This window comes from Meleagris gallopavo, chromosome 29 (assembly GCF_000146605.3).
Source record: "Meleagris gallopavo isolate NT-WF06-2002-E0010 breed Aviagen turkey brand Nicholas breeding stock chromosome 29, Turkey_5.1, whole genome shotgun sequence".
NCBI lineage: Eukaryota > Metazoa > Chordata > Aves > Galliformes > Phasianidae > Meleagris > Meleagris gallopavo.
In genome coordinates, this window is record NC_015039.2 from 1,021,944 (window position 1) to 1,043,976 (window position 22,033).

The 22,033-nt window shown below is 48.5% G+C and overlaps 1 protein-coding gene across 1 annotated transcript in view; it reads left to right on the forward strand.

Annotated features, from left to right (window-relative positions):
• LOC100541791 (protein TANC2) overlaps positions 1-22,033 on the forward strand; it is a 67,549-nt gene that overhangs the window by 23,078 nt on the left and 22,438 nt on the right. Inside the window, exons 5-10 of the mRNA XM_019623389.1 lie at positions 3,126-3,357; positions 5,555-5,721; positions 6,493-7,100; positions 17,553-17,661; positions 20,172-20,294; positions 20,507-20,743. Of these exons, the coding sequence (XP_019478934.1) occupies positions 3,126-3,357; positions 5,555-5,721; positions 6,493-7,100; positions 17,553-17,661; positions 20,172-20,294; positions 20,507-20,743 (1,476 nt within the window). The remainder of the gene's footprint in view (positions 1-3,125; positions 3,358-5,554; positions 5,722-6,492; positions 7,101-17,552; positions 17,662-20,171; positions 20,295-20,506; positions 20,744-22,033) is intronic.

A 22,033-nucleotide genomic window follows, 5' to 3' on the forward strand; every position in this document is an offset into this window, starting at 1 on the left:
TAAAAATAATTTGTTTCCCCTGAGCCATCTCAGCTCCTTTCTCCTTTGATGCATACTGCCCTCCCAGCTCCATATTCCTGCTCCTGGCCTGTCCCCCCAAGCTCTCCTCTTTCCCCCCAGCTCACTCTCTTTGCTCCTCTGTGCTTTATAGATGATGCACAATCTCTTCTGTTCCTCATTTTCCCTACTCTTTGCCCTTCCTGCCCTCTTCCTGCTGCTTTCCCATAGCTCTCCCTCCTGTTCCAACAGCATCTTCTGTTACTCTTGGAATAGCTGCGCTGCTTTTAACGTGTCATCCTTTTTCTTTAAATAGCTGTTCTCGTAGATCCGATCTATATGAGGAAATCTTTTTTTTTTTTCTTCCTCGCATGCAATTCTTTCTCAGCTGAACCAAAATCCCCTTTGGGTTCAGCAAGGCTTAACACCCGTGTTGCACAAAGCAGCTGAAATGGGGAGCGCAGCCCCAGCGAGCAGCATGCAGGGCTGAGGGGCAGAGAGAGCTGCAGGAAGGACAGAGAAGAAATCACTTCTGCTGGGCTGGGCTGGACAGCAAACACAGCATCCTGGAGAGGGTGAGTGGGGATGGAGCAAAGCAGGGCAGAGGAAAGGCAGTCTGGATTGTGATGGGTACAGGAGTTTGGGTAGAGGGAGACATGGGCAGTGGTGCGGTGGAGAGAAAAGCATGGCTGGTGTAGGGAAAAATGGGGACAGAAGGCTCTCTGGGTTTCATACCTGAAGAGTACATGGATAATTTACTTTTTAATTCTGCATTCACAATTAGGAATGAGTCAGTGTGACTCTCCTGAGGAAGGGAAGGTTCAGGTGCTCCCTGACCCCACATCAGGATGGGTTGTGTTGTGTTGGTACCCACAGGCGTTGGCCACGGACCATGAAAGGCAGCGCCTGCCTTCCCCATGCCTGGTGTTTCTCAAGCCTTATAACACATCATTAATATTTAAAAAAAAATGCTTAAAAGCTCATGATAAGTTCTTCTTTGGTGTGCAGCCAATACACTAGAGGCCAAATGATGTTAGGAAAGTCGTCCTTGCAGACCAAGTCTTCACTTGCTTTCTTTTTGCTGTTTCTAAGAGATCCCATTCAGAGCAATAGAATCAGAAGATTTGTTTTCGAAAGAGATGGAGCTCCATCCTCAGAGCCCACCTGTGGTGTGCAGCCATTGCACAGTGATGCCTCCTTCCCAACTTGGAGAGTTTTGCACATTTGCCACTGGTGGAGGAGCACTGACTGATGGGTTGTGTTGGTTCTCTTGATTTACGTGTTATTTTCCCATCTTTTGTAGTAATCCACTTATTTTGCACTAGGACTCCTTATAGGCACCATACACTCGTGTCTGAGGCAGTAATTGGAGCAAGGAACTTCACAGCTTCCAGCTTGGTGAACATCATTTGCCAGAGCGATGGCTGAAGCGAAGGCACATTCACTGGGCATCCAGACAGACCGGTGTCTTTGGGAGAGCAGGCTGTTCCCTGGTGATTTCCTTTGTTGTAACACTTTCCAGATAAGATGAAATGTTAAATTCAAGGCTTTTGTTTATGACAAGAGCTGGTTGGAGCCTTCTCAGCAGTTCAGCAAAGTTTTTTCACGGTGAAGAAATGAGATTTCCAGAAAATGAGAACACACCTTTTTCAATGGGTTGTTCATTTCCAGGCTAGGTGGGTTCCTGTTTTTAATTCTTGGATGTGCTCGTGGCTTGTCTGTGTGAGTGAGGCTGTTGTTACAGTCAGAATTAAAGCCAGAGGAACATTCATTTTAGGTTATCCTGAGGTCTCCTCCTTTGGTTTTTTGTGTAAAACCCAGTTCTTGTTCCCGAAGGTGGAGCAGGAAAACGTTCTGAAAGCTTTGGGAGTTTGTAGGATGAGAGAGCTGCTCGGCAGGCAGCTCTGAGATAGGCAGGGAGCCTGCTTTCCAGCGCCACGCTCACTTTTGGCAGTCTCTTTTGGGTTTGAAATAGAGAAAATGTCATGGAAAATAAATACCATCAAGCTGACATTGTGCAGTTGCATTTCTGAGAGCATCGTAGTGCCTTTCCTTTAGGGCCCTTCTGATGTCCTCCCTGCTTACGGGTGCATCTTCAGGTCCACCCCTTAAGCACTGCATTGATCTTACAGGCAGCCATCAGTATGCTGATAATTCCATCCCGAGTGTCAGGAGTGGATGTAATGGGTTCCCACGAGCTGTGCTGTAACTGTGGGTGTTTTCCAGAAGAAGGAAATGTGTCCCCACATTTAGTACTGACTGTGCCCTCCAAGGACAGTTCTGTCCCCTTTCCCATGACGTGGCTCCTTATGCTCCTGGATGAAGCTAATGAGCCTCTCATAACGAAGTGGCCTTCATTTTTGGGTCTGCACACTGTGCTGGAGCTAAGAGCTCTGCATGTAGGAGTTTGGTTTCTGTTACCAGGAACATGGCATCAAGGAAGGGCGGTTCGAGACTTTTATACTGCGGGAATCACAGTTTTAATCCCCAAATAAATGAGAAAGAAATCATAGCATTTATTATGGCTTGATACACTGGGTACATGGTAGCAAAAAATTCTGTTGTGAGGTATCCAGTAGAGCTTAGGCACATGTATGCAGGTGTGATGCTCAAAGGAGTAGCCCAGCAAATTGTGAAGACCTGGGAAAATGAGTTGCTGTAGGAGAAGAAGAAGGTTTCTTCTATGTTTTCCCTGTATTTTCTGAATGAAGGGCTGCACAGTGGCGGATGGGTGATGCACAGCACTGTGTTCTCATTGTTCGTGGGATCCATCGCATGCAGCTCCGCTCCAGCAGGAGCCATGCAGTGGCCTCTCAGCACCCAGCACTGGGGAGCAGCCAGCAAGAAGTAAGTGGAAGAAAGCAATCCCAAGCCCTTACCAGCTGTTACGTGGAGCTGGGAGCGCTGTCAGCGCCTGTCTGGGGAGCAGCACCAGCAGAATTTCATTGCTGCAGTCATTCTCAGGATCGGTGCCAGTTTGCACCCAGCGGTTCATCTGGATCCTTGTCATGGGCACTGGATGCTGGGGATCCTCAAAGAGGCTCGGATCAGAATCACACGGTGCCGTGGTTAGCAGCTCATCCCAGCTCTGGCAGAGGTGCATTCGTCCTTCCTTCCCTCTCTTGCAGGTCGTCGCCTATCACTACTGCCAGGCAGACAACGCCTACACCTGCCTGGTGCCCGAGTTTGTGCACAACGTGGCCGCCCTGCTGTGCCGCTCACCCCAATTCGTCGCCTATCGGGAGCAGCTGCTGCGTGAGCCCCACCTGCAGAGCATGCTGAGCCTCCGCTCCTGCGTGCAGGACCCCATGGCCTCCTTCCGCAGGGGGATCCTGGAGCCCCTGGAGAACCTGCATAAAGGTACAGGAACGCAGCTCCCGATGCTCTCTCTTTGCTCCCCGCCACTGTTTTGTTTGTTTGTTTTGAAATGCTTTCTTGCGGCTGTGCAGTTAAACCCAGCAGTGGGTCTGGAGCTGCGGGTGGGAGGTGAGACGTGGAGTTGCTGAAATTGTCACCGCACTTATCTGCAAGGTTGGCAGCCCCTTCTCTCCTGGGGTGCAACTCAGGCCAAAAACGAAATGCGGATGGCAGCGTGTGTCTGACTTTGTGTTCTCAGTTTCTTCCCCATCCCAAATCATAGAGTCACAGAATGGCCTGGGTTGAAAAGGACCACAATGCTCATCTGGTTCCAACCCCCTGCTGTGTGCAGGTCACCAACCAGCAGCCCAGGCTGCCCAGAGCCACATCCAGCCTGGCCTTGAATGCCTGCAGGGATGGGGCATCCACAGCCTCCTTGGGCAACCTGTTCCAGTGCCTCACCACCCTCTGGGTGAAAAACTTCCTCCTCATATCCAACCTAAACCTCCCCTGACTCACTTTAAAACCATTCCCCCTTGTCCTATCACCACCCACCCACGTGAATGTGGCCTCGCAGTTCTGAAGGTGAAAACACACAGCAGTTTCCATGCACAGCCTCATTCATGACAATGTATTTTGTTTCATGTTTTGGGGGGGGAGTGTTTTTCCCTCTCTTTTCCTTTATTTAATGGACTCTTGAGAGTTGGAAGCTTTCAGCAGAAGGGCCGATACCGTAGAAGCTTATAGACATCCTGTCTGAAGCTTCTAAGGCAGCTGCTAACAGATCAGATCCTGACTGCTGATCTCGGAGCTTTCCCAAAGCAGCATTGATTTTTGTCTCCTTTTCTTTCCTCCTCACACAAGATGTCACTAACTCATTGTGACAGTCACTGCACTGAAGATCTTTGCTCGTTGTCATGAAAACTCTCAGAGCGCTGCAGAGTTCAGGGCTCTGCAAAATGGTGTCTGTTCTCATCGGCCTCACAAATAGACCAGATTAGTTTCTATTCTGACCCTTTGTATCACCACGTCTGAGCCAACGTGACATAGATGCAGCTTCTACTAGACTTGAAGCCCCGTTGTTCAGAGCAGCTTGCAGACATGGCCCAAAATGCAAGCAGCAGCATGCAGCCAACGTGTGTGGTTCTCCTGGGCATGGGGACATGCAGAGCCAGCACGAGCACAGCACTTCATTTTCCTGGCATGCACAAATGTCACCGTAGGAGGAGTGTGGCTGCTCCTTCCTCCCAGCACTGGGAATCACTGCTGTGCAGGAAGACGAGCTGGGTATCTCATTGGGAAGTATTTCAGCTCTGGGTTGTAGGGCATTTTGGAGGATGCTCGTTTCTCTTGCCAAGCAGGTTGACCCCCAGATGGTCCCAAGGTCTTGGGGAGTGGAAATATGGAATGGGGATTCCCCACATCTTCGCTGGCTGGCTGATGGCTACCAAGAGTTCTGCAACAAAATGAGCAGCATCTGGAAATTGGTTTTAAGATCTATAACATTTAGGGCACTGTAAATACATCAACAGGTCTTTTACAAGGTGCTGATGGAGTTTTAATGGTGCTGGGGCAAAATTGTTGCATCACGGTTAATGATGGATATCACTGAGAAACTTATATTCATGTTTCTCCAATATGAATATGAATTTAATCTCAAGGAATTTAAATAATATATAGGAGAACAAAGTAGGGAGTCTTCCCCTCTCGCTGCTTCCTCCCCTCTCCTTTGGGCTTTATGAGAAACATGAGGTGTGGATATAGAACTCAGGCTTCACTCGCTCCATGATTTCAGAGTCATAAAGTGTGTTTTCAAGGTGCATCCAATGAGCTTACTGGGGAGTCAGCTGAGAAAGGATCTCTGGTGACTTTAATGCAAAATATGTGTTTTTCATATGGATATTAGTGGAACATTCAGAACTAAATGCAACTTGGTAACGTCAGGCTGGGACAGAATGGATTTCACTGATCTCCCCAAGCACCGTGGGCAGCTCATGTTGGCAGTGAGCATTCTTTCATTGAAGTACCTATTTTCTGAGGATGGAAGTTGAGTATGCATGGGCCTACCTATGTGCAATTAGTGTGTCATAAGAGAGATGCTGTCACTGTATCTTCTTTATTCTTTACCCTTAATGTACACTGTAGCCACGTGTTTGGCCTCCTAAGGAAACACTTTCTTCTTTTTTTTTTTGCATCTCAGAGAGGAAGATCCCTGATGAAGATTTCATCATATTAATTGATGGCTTAAACGAGGCTGAATTTCACAAGCCAGATTATGGTGACACCATTGTATCATTCCTGAGCAAAATGATTGGGAAATTCCCCTCCTGGCTGAAGCTGGTTGTGACCGTCAGGACAAGTCTACAGGTACACTGAGTCCTGGTAGCTGCTGGGTTGTCAGGATGGGCTGTGATAAAGAATAGCTTAGTGCGTATCAGGTGTGCTGCTGGTAGGTAAATTGCATCCCCTGTTGTCTTTACTGTGAGTTTGGTTTTGCACCACCATTTTGGAGATGGGACTGCTCTCCTCAGTCTGTGCTGTCAGGCTCTGCTATGTCATTTCTCCCCAGTTTGCAGTGACAGAACCTATAACATGAGGACTCTGTTGGAAAAGCCTTTAATGAGTTGGGTTTTGCTCTATAAGAACATCAGTGAGTTTAGCAAATGAGAGATTCCCTGGCCGTGGTATCCAGCTAGACATCATTGCTTAGAAACAGTTGCCTTGTTGGTTAGGTGCATGTCCCTGCTGAGAGCAGCAGTGGGATTTCTCTGTTCTGTCACCTCCACATCCTTTCCTCCAATGGCTGAGATGACAGCAGGAGGGATGGCACCCTGCTGTTGGGTTGGGTTGGGGTGGGGATAATGAGGGCAGCTCTCCGTGCTAATTTCCCAGTCCTCATGGATGCAGCGTTGGGAACCACATCCTGCATTTTTATTTCAGTCATGTCTCACACAGAAACTGTTTGATTATAGATGAGGTTGTGAGGTCCTGAGGGCATAAACCACCTTCTCATGTGCTTTCTCTGTTGGAAAAGGTCTTAAAGGAGTCTCGGAGGTGCTATTGTAATACAAATCAAGTTTACTTAATGAATAATAAGCATTCCCAGAATGAATATACTTCTTTTTTCTCTCTTTGCAGGAAATAATTAAGCTGTTGCCCTTCCACAGAATATTTTTGGATAGACTGGAAGAGAACGAAGCCATAGACCAGGACCTGCAGGCATACATCCTCCACCGGATACACAGCAGCTCAGAGATCCAGAACAACATCTCACTGAACGGCAAAATGGACAACACCACCTTTGGCAAACTCAGCTCTCACCTCAAGACCTTGAGCCAAGGGTCCTATCTTTACCTGAAACTCACTTTTGATCTCATAGAGAAAGGATATCTAGTGCTAAAAAGCTCCAGCTACAAAGTAGTCCCAGTGTCTCTGTCAGAAGTTTACCTGTTGCAGTGCAATATGAAGTTCCCAACGCAGTCTTCCTTTGATCGGGTTATGCCTCTCTTGAATGTGGCAGTGGCATCTCTGCATCCTTTAACAGATGAGCATATTTTTCAGGCCATTAATGCAGGTAACATTGAGGGCACTTTGGAGTGGGATGACTTTCAGCAGAGGATGGAGAACCTTTCTATGTTTCTTATCAAACGTAGAGACATGACGCGAATGTTTGTTCATCCCTCTTTCCGAGAATGGCTTATTTGGAGAGAAGAAGGTGAAAAGACCAAGTTTCTTTGTGATCCTAGGTAAGCAGACACTCTGAGCAATGGGTTGATGGATGTGTTCATCTAAAAGCGCTCTGTTCTGTTCTGAGAATCGCTTCATTGCTTGAGGTCACACGTGGGATGAGATTGCTCTCGCTCGGCTTTCATCTGTCTGCACTGTGCGTGTCTGCATCTGTGCTGCTCTCCTAACTTTGTGTCGGTCGTGGAAAGATGTGAGTGCTTCCTGGGCACACAGCTGAGCCAGCAAACGTCAGAATCATCTCCAGGATGAGCTGAGCCCTGGAAGGACCTTGGAGGGTCCACGCGCAGCAGCTCGGAGCTGCGGCTGTGGCATTGCTGGGGGGGCTACATTGACATCCCCAGCTCTGAGTGGAGGGGGAATCCTCCTCCATCCCCTCCCAACCACACAAAGTAAGGGATTGGGAGATGAAGGATGAACGGCGTGGATGCATCTTCTGAAGCTGGTTTCTTTTTGAAGCCTTGCTCCTTGTAGTCCCATTCAGTGTCTTTCAGAGAGCAGAATAAGGAGCAGAGTCAGGCTCTAACAATGTTGGACTGTAAGTGCGTCTGTAATCTCTGTTCTGACAGCAGCAGAGTTCCTGGCTTAGCTCACGGAGAACAGAATTTAATCATGGTTAGATTTATATTCTCTAAGCCCAGTGATCACTATTAACAGCGTTATCTTTTGTTTTTACTGAAGAGTGGAAACAGACTCTGACTGTAATTCTGGTCGTTGATCCCCATAAGCTCTGCTCTCTTTTGCCTGCCCATCTCCAAAAATACGATTACAAAAATCAGGGAAACGCTCAGATTCTCAGCCTTATCAGGGCATCTCTGGGCCCTGCAGCCAGGCTGACGAAACACAGCTCTGTCTGCTGGAACCACACAGCTCTTGGCTGATCAAAGCAGCCATAGCTGCTGGTGATCTCAGAGTAATTTACTGCTTTAAATTTTGTGGCAAACAGGCTGCAGTAGAAAAATAGCACGTAGCTCCTCCCAATAGGAAACCAACATGCTTTAATAGGTTCTGCACAACAGTGAACCCTTTGGAAAGCATCTTACAGCAGCAAGTGCCTTCGTATCGATCAATGTTAGCTATTTGATATCCTTCCTCTTGAGTCATTAAGTGCTTGTTACTGGGCAACTCTTTTCGACCCTCTTTGCAGTGTGTGTGTGTCTGTGATGCCTGTGGAGCTGAGAGCTGCTCCCCTCCCTGTGAGTGGGCAGGCTGGGAGCAGTGCTTGCTACAACAGGAGGAATTCAGGCAATTCAGTGCTGTCCTGTGTTGCCAGGATAAGGAAACTCACCTGCAGAACGCTCCCCTGGTGCTGAACACCCCTATATATGGCATTCTGCACACGCCAGCTGCTCGTGCAGCTGTGTAGCCTGGGTGCTTTGGTTTCTCCTGGTGCTTACAGAGGTGGCCAGGGGCTTCCCATTCTCTTCTCCCAGGTAACAGTGGCTGGACGAGAGGTGATGGCCTCCACCTCTCAGGTGGTAAATACATGGTGACTTGAGCATATGTGGGATCTATAGGGCCCTGTGGGATTGCCAGCACTCAGCAGGCCAGGTGCCTTGCTAGGGGCAAGGAGAGAAGTTACATGGCATTATAATGGGCTGCCAGTGCCTTCAGTGTGAGTCCATACGTACTGAAGGGCTAATAAATTTCTCTAATGTATATTGCACACTAATTGCATTGCACTCTGATGGTAGATAATGAAGCAGGATACATTTTCTTGATTAATAGGGAAAACCCTTTGAGATTCTGCTGTTGTGCTCCTCAAAGCCCTCCTGTCCAGCTCTCAGGGAAGAGCTGATATTAAGCCATTGAGCTCAGGGCACTGTAAACCCTTAGCACCAATGAAGATAAGTAATGATTTTTCATTTTATTTCTTTAAAAGAAGCACAGCTTGCCCCTGACTGAGCTACCAGGAGCAGATTTGGCAGCAGCTTTGATTTCCTTACTGTTTGCATGAGACTTAGCTCATCATCACCAGGACAGGAGCACACTGTTAGCACAGGGCTCATTGCCCTCTCTGTGTCGATGCAGTGAGGAATGGAACTGCTGAAGCTGATGTTTTTTGGACGAATTTTGAAGTGAAATGTGATTTTGTGAGGCTGTTCTTAATTGATGTACCCTGGGTATGAGGACACCACAAAGGAATTGGGGATGATGGACTTTGGGGCTGCAGCACCGCCAGTGGGGAATGTTTCTCCTTGTGTTGAACAGAGCGTGTTCCCATCATCTTGGAAGTATGGGGAGAGGGAAGAGGAAGAACACAATGTCCAGAAATCACCACATTCTCTAAGCTTCTGGCAAATGATACATCTCCAGCCTCCGGGTTTTGTGTTGGCCTTTGGGACTGCTGACCCTCTGTGCTGGGTCTCACTGTGAGCGACGGCTCGTTGGCATCAAAGGGAATTCAATCACTGTGGATCTCCCATCAGGGACCCTCAGCATCCATGGCTGCTGGTAGCAGAGCACCAAAAAGCATTTGTAGGGGTTCAAGCAGCGTCGCAGTAATGACTTCCCCCAAGCTGACACCATTTACCAAGTAGAGTAGTTGACAAACAGCATAAAGCATCGTAGGGAAAAGCCCAATCCATTGTGACCAGAGCACGGAAAAGTGGTGATTATTGTGTGTTCACTCTGACACTTCTTAACCTAAGTCTCGTAATGTTGTTCCGTGTTTTGCCTTCATCAGAATCTTCCATGCAGTTATTTTGCTTGCTTTTGCAGCACTTAAAAAACGAAATGTTTCATCCCTGTGCTGCTGCTGATGGGACTGAGGGAGGTGGGGGGGGAAAGTGGTCGGTGCTGGTTAGGCAGTGAAAGAGCTGCTGTCAGATACAGACCCCCAAAGTGAAATTACTGTGTCCAGATTGAAGTACTAGCATCGAAGCTCCTTGTCTAGACTTGCATTATAGTCAGAGGGGGGAACTAAGGGTGGCTGATTCCATCGTGAGCTGAAAGGCTGCAGTGGGGCTGATGCAGAGTGCCGTGGGAGTGGGGGTCTGCAAAGGGAGCGTGGGGTGATGGTCTCACTGGGAGCCTCCTCCAGCACTGACAGATAAAACTGGGTGAGGTGAACCCTGCCCTGTCTTCTCTCCTTTCTATTATGCAGTTTTGGGGGTAGATTTCAGGTCTTCTTTCCTTCTGTGATGGCTGTGGAGGAGAGTGGTTCCTCCTGGAAACCCTGGGAGGAATATCCCACTGTGAGCAGTGCATTTCTACAGCACAGAGGTGCAGATCCATCCTCACATCTCTGGATGTGGTGTTAGCCTGAAATCCCAGACGCCTAGGATTGGGTTTCCAGAAGAAGGATGAAGAAAGCCCCTGCAGCATTTGGTATCATTCAGACCCCAATTGCTGGTGCCCAGCACAGGAGCTGCTGTGGCACTGCGGAGCTTTTGTGTCTGTAACCAGACCCAGGAAATCAGTGTTCTGCAGTAAACATTCGCTGTGCACCCAGAATTGATCAGGTATCAGAAGATACCTAATAATCTCGGCGTCTCAGTGAAAAAATGATGTGAGGTGAGGGCGAGGGCAGCTCCTCACCCATTCCCTTCAGTTCCACATCATGAACCAAACCTGCTCTGTCTCCACTCGGTGTGGGCTGGCTCAGCAGCAGCAGTGATAACCACGCTCAGTTGCCATGGTTTCAAGCAGAGCCCTCTTGGAACACAATGCAGTGGAGGTGTTTTGCATTTTCCTTTCTGTCAGGAGGCAAGCAGCAAGGGGAGACTTGGTCCTCCTCCAAGTTGCGTACTTACATCTTACCCAGCAGGATGATGGAGAATGAATTAGAACAAATGAGCATCTTTTTGCGTTTGATGGAAAGCCTGATCTGACCAGCAATCCCCAGTGAATAGAAAATTGGTTTAGGAAGCATGTAGGAAAGGAGTGCAGTGCAAATTGTATCTATAAGAGTCCAGTTATACAACAAACACTCAAATGGGAGGTGTGGGATCACAGGGTCATAGAATGGTTGGGTTGGAGGTGACCTTAAATGTTGTCTGGTTCCACCCCCTGCCATGGGCTGCGTTGCCAACCAGTAGGTCAGGCTCCATCCACTGCACGTCAGTTGCTTAAAGTTTGTCCACAGATAGCTCCTAAGTGTCACAGAGTAATAGAACTGTAGAATGGATTGGCTTGGAAGGGACCTTTAAGATCATCTGGTTCCAGCCCCCCACTAGACCAGGTTGCTCACAGCCCCATCCAGCTTGGCTTTCCAAATGCTTTTCTCCAATTTCCCCAGTTTCCAAATACTTTTCCATTTTGGATCTGAAAAACTGAAAGAGGGTAATTTCTAATGAAACAGCAAATCTCTACTCAGCTTTGTCATTACAATGCTTGGTTATCTGGCTTTTTTTCCCCCCTCTTTTATGTTCTGAAATTCTGGAAATCTCTTAGAATGTGCTGAGATTTATTTATCATTAGTTGAAATGACGGAGCGTTGACCAAGCCTTGGGGTAGGTCTCACATGTGATGCTTTTTGCTCCATGAAACAGATGCCATTTGAACTCGAGGTGATGCAAAAGAATGTGTTTTGTATTGATTTGAATCCCTTACATCGTTGGGCAGTTGGTGGCTTTGCCATGTCCAGCTGTGTGCCTGCTGTCCTGATGCTCAGAGCCTGTGCTGAGTCGGTGCAGGGAATTAGCAGGTCACCACGGGGTTTGGTGGTTGCTGGTCATTCCTACAGCTCTCATTTTGGCGCTGTGGAAGCAGTGTTTACCCGTGGTCTGGGGTTGTACCCTTTGCATGAGAAGGGCAGTGAAATGTTTCTTGCTGGTTTAATTTCCCCATCAAGAGGAACCCAGCTAAGTGCCATATTTTTGGATCACAAAGATGAATCGATCCATCCTGGTGCCCTCCTGGTCATTGAATGAGCAAACGCAGTCTGTCCACCAAGCAGTGAGGACCCAATCCCTGCAATACCAGCAACACAACTTCTCAGCTTCTTCTACCACTTCCAGAATAAAGTTGTCTGATTCCCTGACTTGTAACTGGTACATTCTGAAATGTGAAAGGAATGGGCAATAACTCCACACAGTGAATGCTGGAGACTTCACACGAGCATCCCCATGGCTGGGGTTTCCAGGTGCTAGCTCTGATCTCATGGAGAAGTACAGGGCTGAGAAAGAAGTGGTTAAAGCCATTGGGGTAAGTCAGGCTCAAGGATTGTCCCCACACTTGGATGGAGCTGCAGCTGCAGTGTTGGTTGGAAGAGGAGAAAAGGGAGACGTTGCAAGTCATGGCTGATGAGATGAGATGGGATGGGATGAAGAGCAGATGTGATTGCTCCCACCACAAAGGACATCAGCCAAACTGCTGGCTCATTAGACTTGCAACCTAAGCGTTCAGATGGAGAAGCTTTCTGGAATATGTTTTGTCTTCAGTTGTTGTCCTCATAAAATCTTGGGTTTTTTGTTTTTTTTTTCTGGATGGCAAACTTCTGCATGCTGTCCCACTTTTACATCTAAAGAAAGAAGGAATATCCAATGCGTAATCCATTCGGTGGCACTGAGCCACCAAAGAGAGAGAAGTGGAATTAATTGGAGGCAATACGATTGCTTACTGAAGAACGAAACGTTGCTTAATTTGCTCTTGTTACTGCATTCCTCCAATCCTCACTGAGCAGAGCCTTCCAGAGTTTTGCTGAGAGCAGCCCCGTCGTCGTTCCGCATCACTCCCAGGCAAATGGAAGCGAAGCACTTCCAAGTCACATCCCCCGCTCTGCTCCAATCCTACATTTGAGGAATTACAGCAGGTGAAATGAGGACAGAAAGTGTGTCACTGCTTTTGTACCGAGCGCACGGTCAGCCCAGAGCTCACGGAGAGCTGGCTTTGCCCCTTCAGCCCACCCAATGTGGTCATTAAGTTACGCCAGCAGTTTTTTCACCGTGCTCTCAGACATCACTTATTTACTCTGAATACGAAGTAATCTGCTCCTGGCAACCGGCAGGATTTGGGAAAAGCTTTATGAGCTGAGCGGAGACGGCAGAATTCCATCTTTGCTCCCTGGATCTGTGGTTTTAAACCTCATTAAATCGGGCTCTGCAAGTGTTCCGAAATGCTTTTCTCTCTTTTTTATTCCTTATTGCTCTGTATTTTTTAAATGGTTGCTTTGTTACCATGAATCAAAGGGTGCCACCCATTTTTCCTCCTCACTGCCTCCAGCAGTGCCCAGCACCCTGTGCCATTCTCCCATGTAATGCAGTGGAGAGGCTCTCCAGGATCAGCTCCTGATGAGGATGCAGGCACATTATCCTGGATGTTACCCTACAGATGAGCCCTCTGACCACCATGTCACACCATCTGGCCACGTGCTCCCCATACAATGGATGCAGCATGCTCTGTACCCAGCGACCTTGGAGGCTCCATTCCCCAGCCCCATCCCTCCCATGTGTGCAGTGCTGTGGCTGTATAGGTGGGACTGGTTTCCCCAGTGTTCAGCCCCAGCGCAGCAGTGAGGAGACATCCATGAGCCCTCCAGCACCGCAGTGCTGCTTTGTTCATCACAGCTTCACCCCAGGATAGTTGAGCAATTCCATTTCTGCTCTTGCCAGCACTCATGGAGGTGTGCAGTTCTTTAGCTCTCCTTAATGCAGTGCCCATCTCTGCTGCTTGCAGTGCTTTGTGACCCATGAGGGGTGGGGGATGGCAGTTTGGCAGCAAAGCAATGAGCTGATACTTTGGTGCAGGCATTCTGTGCAGTGCTTTGCCTCTGCTAAACCAGAAGGCAGCCATAGAACACTTGTGCTGTATGAAGTGTTGAATTGGAGTCAGGTATCCGAGGGAGCAGCATCAGTGATGGAGGTGTGTTGGGGTTGGGATGCTCGTTCTTGTGAAAATCGGTGCTGAGATGTCCACCAGTGGCCCCTTTCAGCCTGGAAATGCCACATGAAGCACCTGGAACGGAGTGTGTGAAGACTTTAGGCTCCTGCTATATAGCAGATGGCCAACAGTGGCTGTAGTGTGGGTAGATCGGTGAATAAGACAACTGTTGAGTAAAGGAAGCAACCTGAAGCTGTGGTGGTGAAATTCACACTTCCCCCGAGCCCTGATGGGAGGCCCTGAACTGGAACTGGGCATTGCTGCCCTGCCTCTGGGTACCGGTGGGCAGGTGATGCTTTCTGACCAGGTCCTGCACAGTTTGTCTCTGCTATGACACCCTCAGTAATGGGAAGGGGCTGTGAGCTCTGCCCCACGAGCTAGGCAAATTAAAGCAGTGTTTAATTCTGTAGGAAATAGCATGTTGTGTTTAGGGACGTTCGCTGTTCAGAATTGTTGCTTTTATAACTCTATATGATGGTAATTCCTTCCGAGTGAATTGGCAGTTCTAACATCAGAGGGAAGCTGTGCTACGGGAATCAATACATCAGTGCTGAGTGTTTTTTGGGCAGCAGAGGCTCCATCAGTGTCAGTCGTTCTCTGTGCTGAAGTTGTGGCATTGCCAAAGTGGACATGTCTGGGAAGAGCAGATTGCCTGAGCACACTGGGTTTGGGATGGCTTTGTGGGGTGAGCTGCAGGAAGGAAACGTGGGGGTACATCAGGAGTTTGGCCTTGGGTAGGGCCAGAAGTGGAAGTGGATTCTCACTGAGCTTTGGGGTCTTTCCATCTCTCTGTGCCCATCCCTGAGCACAGCCTTTGCCAGCCAGACTCTGGCTGTGTCACACATGATCTGCAGCAGCAAACAAAGGCTCCCAGAGCTGAGCTGGCAGCGCTATTAATTTTTCACAAGAAGAAATCTCACATTAAAAATAGAAAATCTGTGATGGCAAACTCTGCAGTGGCGAAATTCAAAGCAGATCGTTTCACAGAGCTCCTTGATGTAGAAATCATTACTGCCATCCACTGCTTTGTTAGGGAGAAGAAAAAAAAAAAGGAAGAAAAAAAGAAAGGCTGTGCTGTTGGAGTCTGCTTTAGCATGCAATTAGTGCTGACAGAGCAAGTGACTGCAAGTATTTATCAACGAGCCTGGAGCCGAGATCTGGGAAACATTGCGGAGGTAATGCATTACTCATGAATGCTGTGCTTGATTCTGGAAGAGTTTGTAGATGCCTTATTCCTAACAGCTGTGCATGTGATCAGGTTTGGGAAAATGCCCTCCAGCTGCAGTAGAGCTGTGCCAGAGCAGAGCGGGGGTTGGCGTGTCAGCATGGAGCTGCTCGTCATCATGGCAGAACTTTCTGGATCATCACAGAAGCATTAAAATCAGAAGAGACCTCCAAGATCATCATGTCCAACCGTTGACCCATTCCCACCATTCCCATGCAAAGGATCATCAAGGTTGGAAAAGACCTCCAAGATCATCAAGACCAACGCCAACCCATCACCGTACACCCACTAAACCACAACCTCAGCCCCTTCTGTCCACAGTCTTCAGCCCCTTCTTAGCATTGCTGCAGTCCTGGCTTTGCTCACATCCTTCCCAAGCATTTCTGAAGAGTTCTCAGTCAGCCCTGCTCCAACAAGTGCTGTTATTTCCTCTGTTGCAATGGGCAGAGTGGAGCAAAAAGCCCGTGCCGTTTTCCACTGCTCCCTGCAGCAGGGCGATGAGTTGATTTCTCTGCACAGCACCTTTGTTGTAAAGTTGGCTGCTGTCTGGAGCAGAAGCAGAGCAGCGTGAGGCTGATGAGCTGCAGACATACGGGGTGTATTGGGGTGATGGTAAGTTTTAATAATCTGGCTGAATGGGGTTGGGTGCAGTCTGGCAGTTGCTGCACTCCCCATCTCTCAGCGCTCAAGCTGTGATGCGCAGTGGTTTGTTTTTGTCTGTGCTGATGCATCTCTCCATGGGCCTTCATAGAGGTCCATCAGTGCAGTGAGCAAATGCTATTTGCCTGTCTCCTTCCAAAGGGCATGAACTGGGGTGTAGGGGGGATCCCCTCCTGTTCTAAAATAGGGGAACAAAAGGGGGAAAGAGCGATGGGAGGGAAACACAATGAGCCACGTGTGGCTCAGCGTCCTACAACCACATCCCAGCCCTTCTGCTGTACCAACTTTCCTTTTCTCCCTTCTGATGCTGCCGTGCAGCGAGCCTTGACAGCACAGCCACGTGCAGGCAGCACCTGGGTTAAGTGTTCTCTCTGGACAAAGACATGCAGATAAATCCCTGCCCTTGTGCAGACGTCTGCTTGCTGCTATGCTTGCTGCCTTTTGGCCAGGCTGAGCACTTTGTACTCTACCAAGTGATGAGCTAATAACATTCCCTGTCCTTAAAAGCCCTTCTGAAGCCGCAGCTTATATCATGTTTGGTTTTGTTTGGCTTGAGGAGATTTGGTTGCTTTTATATGGAGTCACATTCTTATTTAGTTCCAGGAATTAAGTGAGTTAAAAAGGATTCTCTTGAGGGTACCCAGGGGCTTATGGAAGAATCTGAACTTCTTCTCTGCCCTCAGTGTCAAGGCTAGGAGATGCTTTGCTTATTGTGGTCTGCATATTTGGCCACAGCAGAATTATTTCTCTTTTTTTGATCAGATAACACTGGGGAGACCTTGGAAAAGCCTCAGTTTCTCCCAGTTCTTTGCAGGCAGTGGCAGTGTCTGCAGTAGGGAAATGCATCTCCAGCTTGCAAAGGCCAGGGTTACTTTCTTTAGCAAATGCAGTCTGTGGATAGGTTCACAAAGAGGGTATTTGTTGGCCAACCCAAGAACCCTGCAGCTCCTGGAGCACCAAGCACAGGACCTCCAGCAGTTCCATTCCCACCTAAACATGCCATTCTCACCCCAGAATGTTTGGCAGCTCGTCACTTTTTTGCACTGTGTTTCTGTGTCCATACAGAGAATCAGTCCCTCGAGTGTCTGAGAAGACACTGCCATCTTCCAGTGCCCTGAGCTGGATTTTTGGGCATGGAAAAAGGCCAGCAAAGGCAACTGAGCCAAGGCAGCTGGTGTTTCTGTTATTGCGTTTTGTGTTAAAGGAGTTCTGTGTGTTTCTTAGCCTGTTTTTTTGGGTTGTCAGCCTGGCAGGTCCTGCACCTGTAGCCTCTTTGCTGCTGCAAAAGTGGAGATTGCATTTGGAAGAAGTTTTAGTGAATGCAGAGTTACATCAGCCTGCAGAGGAGAGGTCACACAGTGGGGAATGCAGCTGTCATCTAAAGGCCATTTTTCAAAGCATGGATGTTTTGAACGTGTCATTTTCTAATGGCTTCCATTGGTAGTGTGCTCTCCAAATTAGGGTCGTACTCCATAGAATGACTTTAAAAACAGCACCATGGCTCTTGTGACATCGTTCCTTCGACACTGCTTAATTTATATCTGCTCATAGACAGCACATCATTGCGTTAATTGTATCATTGCATCTTCTAATGAGCTGGGCTCAGTTATAAGTGGTCACCAATAATCTAAAAAAAATAGAAAGGATTTGATGGTTTACAGCTCTGTCTCCTAAAGGCTTTCCTCTCTGAAGCCCTTTTGTTGGTACAAGACTTTAAGTACTGATGTGCTCCTTCTTCTCTTTCCAGGAGTGGCCACACACTGCTTGCCTTCTGGTTTTCCCGTCAGGAAGGAAAACTAAACCGACAGCAGACGATCGAACTGGGACATCACATTCTCAAAGCACACATTTTTAAGGTAAGGAAAACGAAGTTTTGCTCCAACCTCATCCCAGTTGTGTGCAGTCCGTCAGCACCAGCAGCATTTGGTCTGTTCTTGTTTCAGGGTTTCTGTAAGAGATGTGGTTTACTAGATAACAGAATTGGTTAAAGAAATTCTTGAAAGTAAACTAAAACACGGGTTAATCAGTGTGGGAAAGGTATTGCCTGTCTCTGTGGGACAGAGATGGGCACAGGATGGTGCACAGGGCTGGTACTGAGGCTGGGAATGGATGGTGTTCCTTCTTGAGCACAAGCATCCTCAAACAAACAGTTTAGGAAACACAGATATGAACGTTTGAGTGTCTTAAAGTGATCACCAGTCCTAACAGGAGCACAGGTCTTACGAGGAGCAGCTGAGGGAGCTGAGATTGTTCAGTCTGCAGAAGAGGAGGCTCCAGGGAGACCTTACCACCCTGTGACAACCTGAAGGGAGGTTGTGAGCTGGGGATCGGCCTCTTCTGTTATGTAACAAGCGATAGGAGGAGAGGGAATGGCCTCAAGTTGTGCCAGGGGAAACTGAGGTTGGACGTTAGGAAATAGTGTTTCTCCAAAAGTGGTCAGGAGTTGGAATGGGCTGACAGGCAGGTGAGGGAGTCACCAACCCTGGAGTTGTTCAGGGAAGGTTCAGATGTTGTGTTGAGGGGTGCGGTTTAGTGAGAACTGTTGGTGATAGGCAGACATTTGGACTGGATGATCTTGTAGGTCTTTTCCAGCCTTGGTGATTCTTTGATTTTATGTGGAAACCCAACTGGGAAGTGTGGCATGGACGGGAAGGGCAAGAACAGAAAAGCTCAGTCATGATACAACAGGACCTAAACTTCAGGCGAACAGCTATGTTAGAAACCAAGCAAGGAGATGCTGCAAACAGGTTGCCCAATGGGGTTGTGGATGCCCCATCCCTGCAGGCATTCAAGCCCAAGCTGGATGTGGCTCTGGGCAGCCTGGGCTGCTGGTTGGTGACCTGCACGCAGCAGGGGGTTGGAACTGGGTGAGCATTGTTTGCAACTCAGGCCATTCTATGATTCCATGTCTTGCCCAGATGTCCTTGTCTTTGTTTCAGTGATGCCAATGGCGTTGGGTGTCTTTAGTCCCTAAAGACTCAATGTCATCTTCTGTTTATTGCATTAATACCACATGTTTAACCACAGTTGGGATTTCTGTGGCGTGATGCTGTGATCACCTTCAGATGGCTGTTCAGAAAACATGTGCTCACTCCCTCTGTCCTGACGATGACTCCAACAGCTTATTTGTGGGTTCGACAGTTTTATAACTATTTTTGAATTATTTTAACCATTCGTTGTAAAATTATTTTCCCTTTCCCCAATTGCTCTAGGCTGGGTTCGCTGAAATTTAATACTGATCTCTGATATGGTGTATCACAAAAGCAATGCTTAATTGTTGCTAAAATTCCTCATTGCTTTTTCTGCCCTGAGCTGAAGCAGCTATTTCTCTCTCTTTAATTTTCTGAATTTTGAGGAAAAGAAGCTCATTATGGAGATCTGTAACCCAGCCCAGCGCGGGTGCAGGTGGGGATCCTGCTCTGAGCAACCTCCCTGGGATGGAATAGACCCCACTCTCTGCTGATGGCATTCATCCTGCAGCCCCACACTGCAGAGGGATACAGAGGGCTTCCAAAATAGGAATAAATAGAATAAATGACTTCACAGCACTGAGGAGGCAGAAATCAGGGCTTGTGTATCATGGCAGAGCTAGAGATGGCTGTACAGTTTCCATGGAAACAGCAGAGTCAATGGTAAATCAGTAGCAGAACAGCACCGTGGGGGGTGGTACACACAGCACTGCTGGACGCTGCTGTCCGTGTGTCAGGGCTGCAGACACATCCCTGTCTGCTGGCAGGTTGGTTACAAAGCATTGTCCCCTTGGTAGGAGGAGGGATGCTTGCTTACGAGTGCTCACGCATGCCAACAGGAAGGGTTGGAGGCAGTCTGGTGTTAGGTATGGAAATGTTAAGGCTTCCTTAATTTATCCTGTCGTGAGAATGCATTGTCATCTAGTTTAAGCCTGTGAATAATAAGGAAACTCTGTGAATCAGTTCTGCCAAAATAAGGCGTGCTTTATACAAAAAGAAGAATAGAAGCGTGCCGTGCTCCTCAGCACAGCATCTTCTGGGGGAGGTGAGCAGGTTTGGGCTGCTTGCAGCTTCATCCTGCCTTGCATAGACCTTGCAGATGGCTGCAGCAACTTTGCAGGTTGTTTCCTACAAGCAGATTGATTCACCCTAAAGAGCAAATGTTGTGCATCGACATCTCGTGTCTTAAAACTGCACCTTGTCCTTATGCCTGGGAAGATCAGTGTGGTGTGGTTTAGGGTACCTGGAAGCAGCCTCCCGTGCAGAGCTTGGGGATTACAGTTAAATTGGTGTGAGTGTGGTTACTGAATTAATCCTGGGCTTTAAATTAAGCCAGGCTGGGCTTGTGTTGTGTAAAGGAGAGGGCTTGGATCTATGCTGTCTTTTCTTTTTCATAGGGGTTGAGTAAAAAAGTTGGGGTGTCTTCCTCCATCCTGCAAGGGCTTTGGATCTCCTACAGCACTGAGGGCCTTTCCATGGCTTTGGCATCCCTGAGAAACCTCTACACCCCAAACATCAAGGTACTGCGGGGAGGGGAGAGCTGGAGGGGCTCCAGGGCTGCCATGGGGGGCTTCCATCACCCCACAGCACCAGGAGGAGAATCTTCCTGGCTTTGATGGATCTGCTTAGAAACACACAAAGGGCTCTGATTTCAATTCCTGTATTGCCCTGACAGTAAACTCCTTTCCATCCTTAACACACAGCTAACAGGCGCTTTCCTTCTGCTCTGCAGGTCAGTCGGTTGCTGATTCTAGGAGGTGCCAACGTGAATTACAGGACCGAAGTTCTGAACAACGCCCCAATTCTGTGCGTGCAGTCCCACCTGGGCTACACAGAGATGGTGGCTTTGCTCCTGGAGTTCGGTGCCAATGTAGATGCTGCTTCTGAGAGCGGCCTGACCCCCCTTGGGTACGCTGCTGCTGCTGGGTTCCTGAGCATCGTTGTGCTGCTGTGCAAGAAACGGGCCAAGGTACGGTGACTCCCCTCTGCTCAGCTCTTGTGAGGCCCCATCTGCAGCACTGCGTCCAGGCCTGGGACCCCCAGCACAGGAAGGACGTGGAGCTCTTGGAGCGGGTCCAGAGGAGGCACTGAGATGGTCAGAGGGCTGGAGCAGCTCTGCTGTGAGGAAAGGTTGAGGGAACTGGGCTTGTTTGGCTTGGAGAAGAGAAGGCTGCAGGAGACCTCATTGTGGCCTTCAGTGCTTGAAGGGAGCGGATAAACAGGAGGGGAACGGCTGTTTGTGAGGGTGGGTGGTGATAGGACAAGGGGGAATGGTTTTAAAGTGAGCCAGGGGAGGTTTAGGTTGGATATGAGGAGGAAGTTTTTCAGCCAGAGGGTGGTGAGGCACTGGAACAGGTTGCCCAAGGAGGCTGTGGATGCCCCATCCCTGCAGGCATTCGAGGCCAGGCTGGATGTGGCTCTGGGCAGCCTGGGCTGCTGGTTGGTGACCTGCACACAGCAGGAGATTGGAACTGGATGAGCACTGTGGTCCTTTTCAACCCAGGCCATTCTGTGATTCAGTGACTCCATTCCTCCAACAGCTGGCATACAGTGTTCCACACTCAGAGCATGAGCTGCAGGCAAGAGATGTCCTGCTTGCTAAACAACATTCCCTATCAGGTGAACACAGCATGCTGCTGCAGAGGGTTTGCTGCTTAAAAAGCATGGCCTGTCCAAATGTCACATTAGCACCAAAGGCAGGCAGCTCCAGGCAGTCCTGATGAGTGTTCTGGAATGCAGGTCTGGTGCAGGAGCTGCTAATTGTGCTGCACTAACAGCCTGCTGAGGTCTGTTCTGGAGAAGTCCTTGAACCTCACAATGCAAAAATGGCAGCACTGCTTCTGCAGCACAGAGTGTTCTTTAAATACTTCATTGAGACACATCTTCCAAAAACTTCTGTCAGACTTGTCCTAGAAAAATACCCTTTTTTTAGCTCTCTGGTGAGTGTTTGCAGTTTTAATTGGATGTAGTGAGTCACGTTTGAATACTTGGTTAGAGAAGAAAGTTGTGCTGCTATTTGAAGTGAAGCCTCCTGGAAACAATTAGTGGTTTCCCTGTATGGCTAGCTTCAGTTCAAAATGCAAAACGTGGGTTTGTGAAGCTGCAGTATGAATGTCAGGGCGACTGAGGGACTTCTCAGACCTTGCCCTGTCGTCTGTTATAATGTGAGGACAGGAGGAAGTGACATTATTTAGTGTCACTTCTGGTGGGATATTTTAAGAGTCGAGTGAACCACTTGTTGGAGGATCTGTTCCTGCTC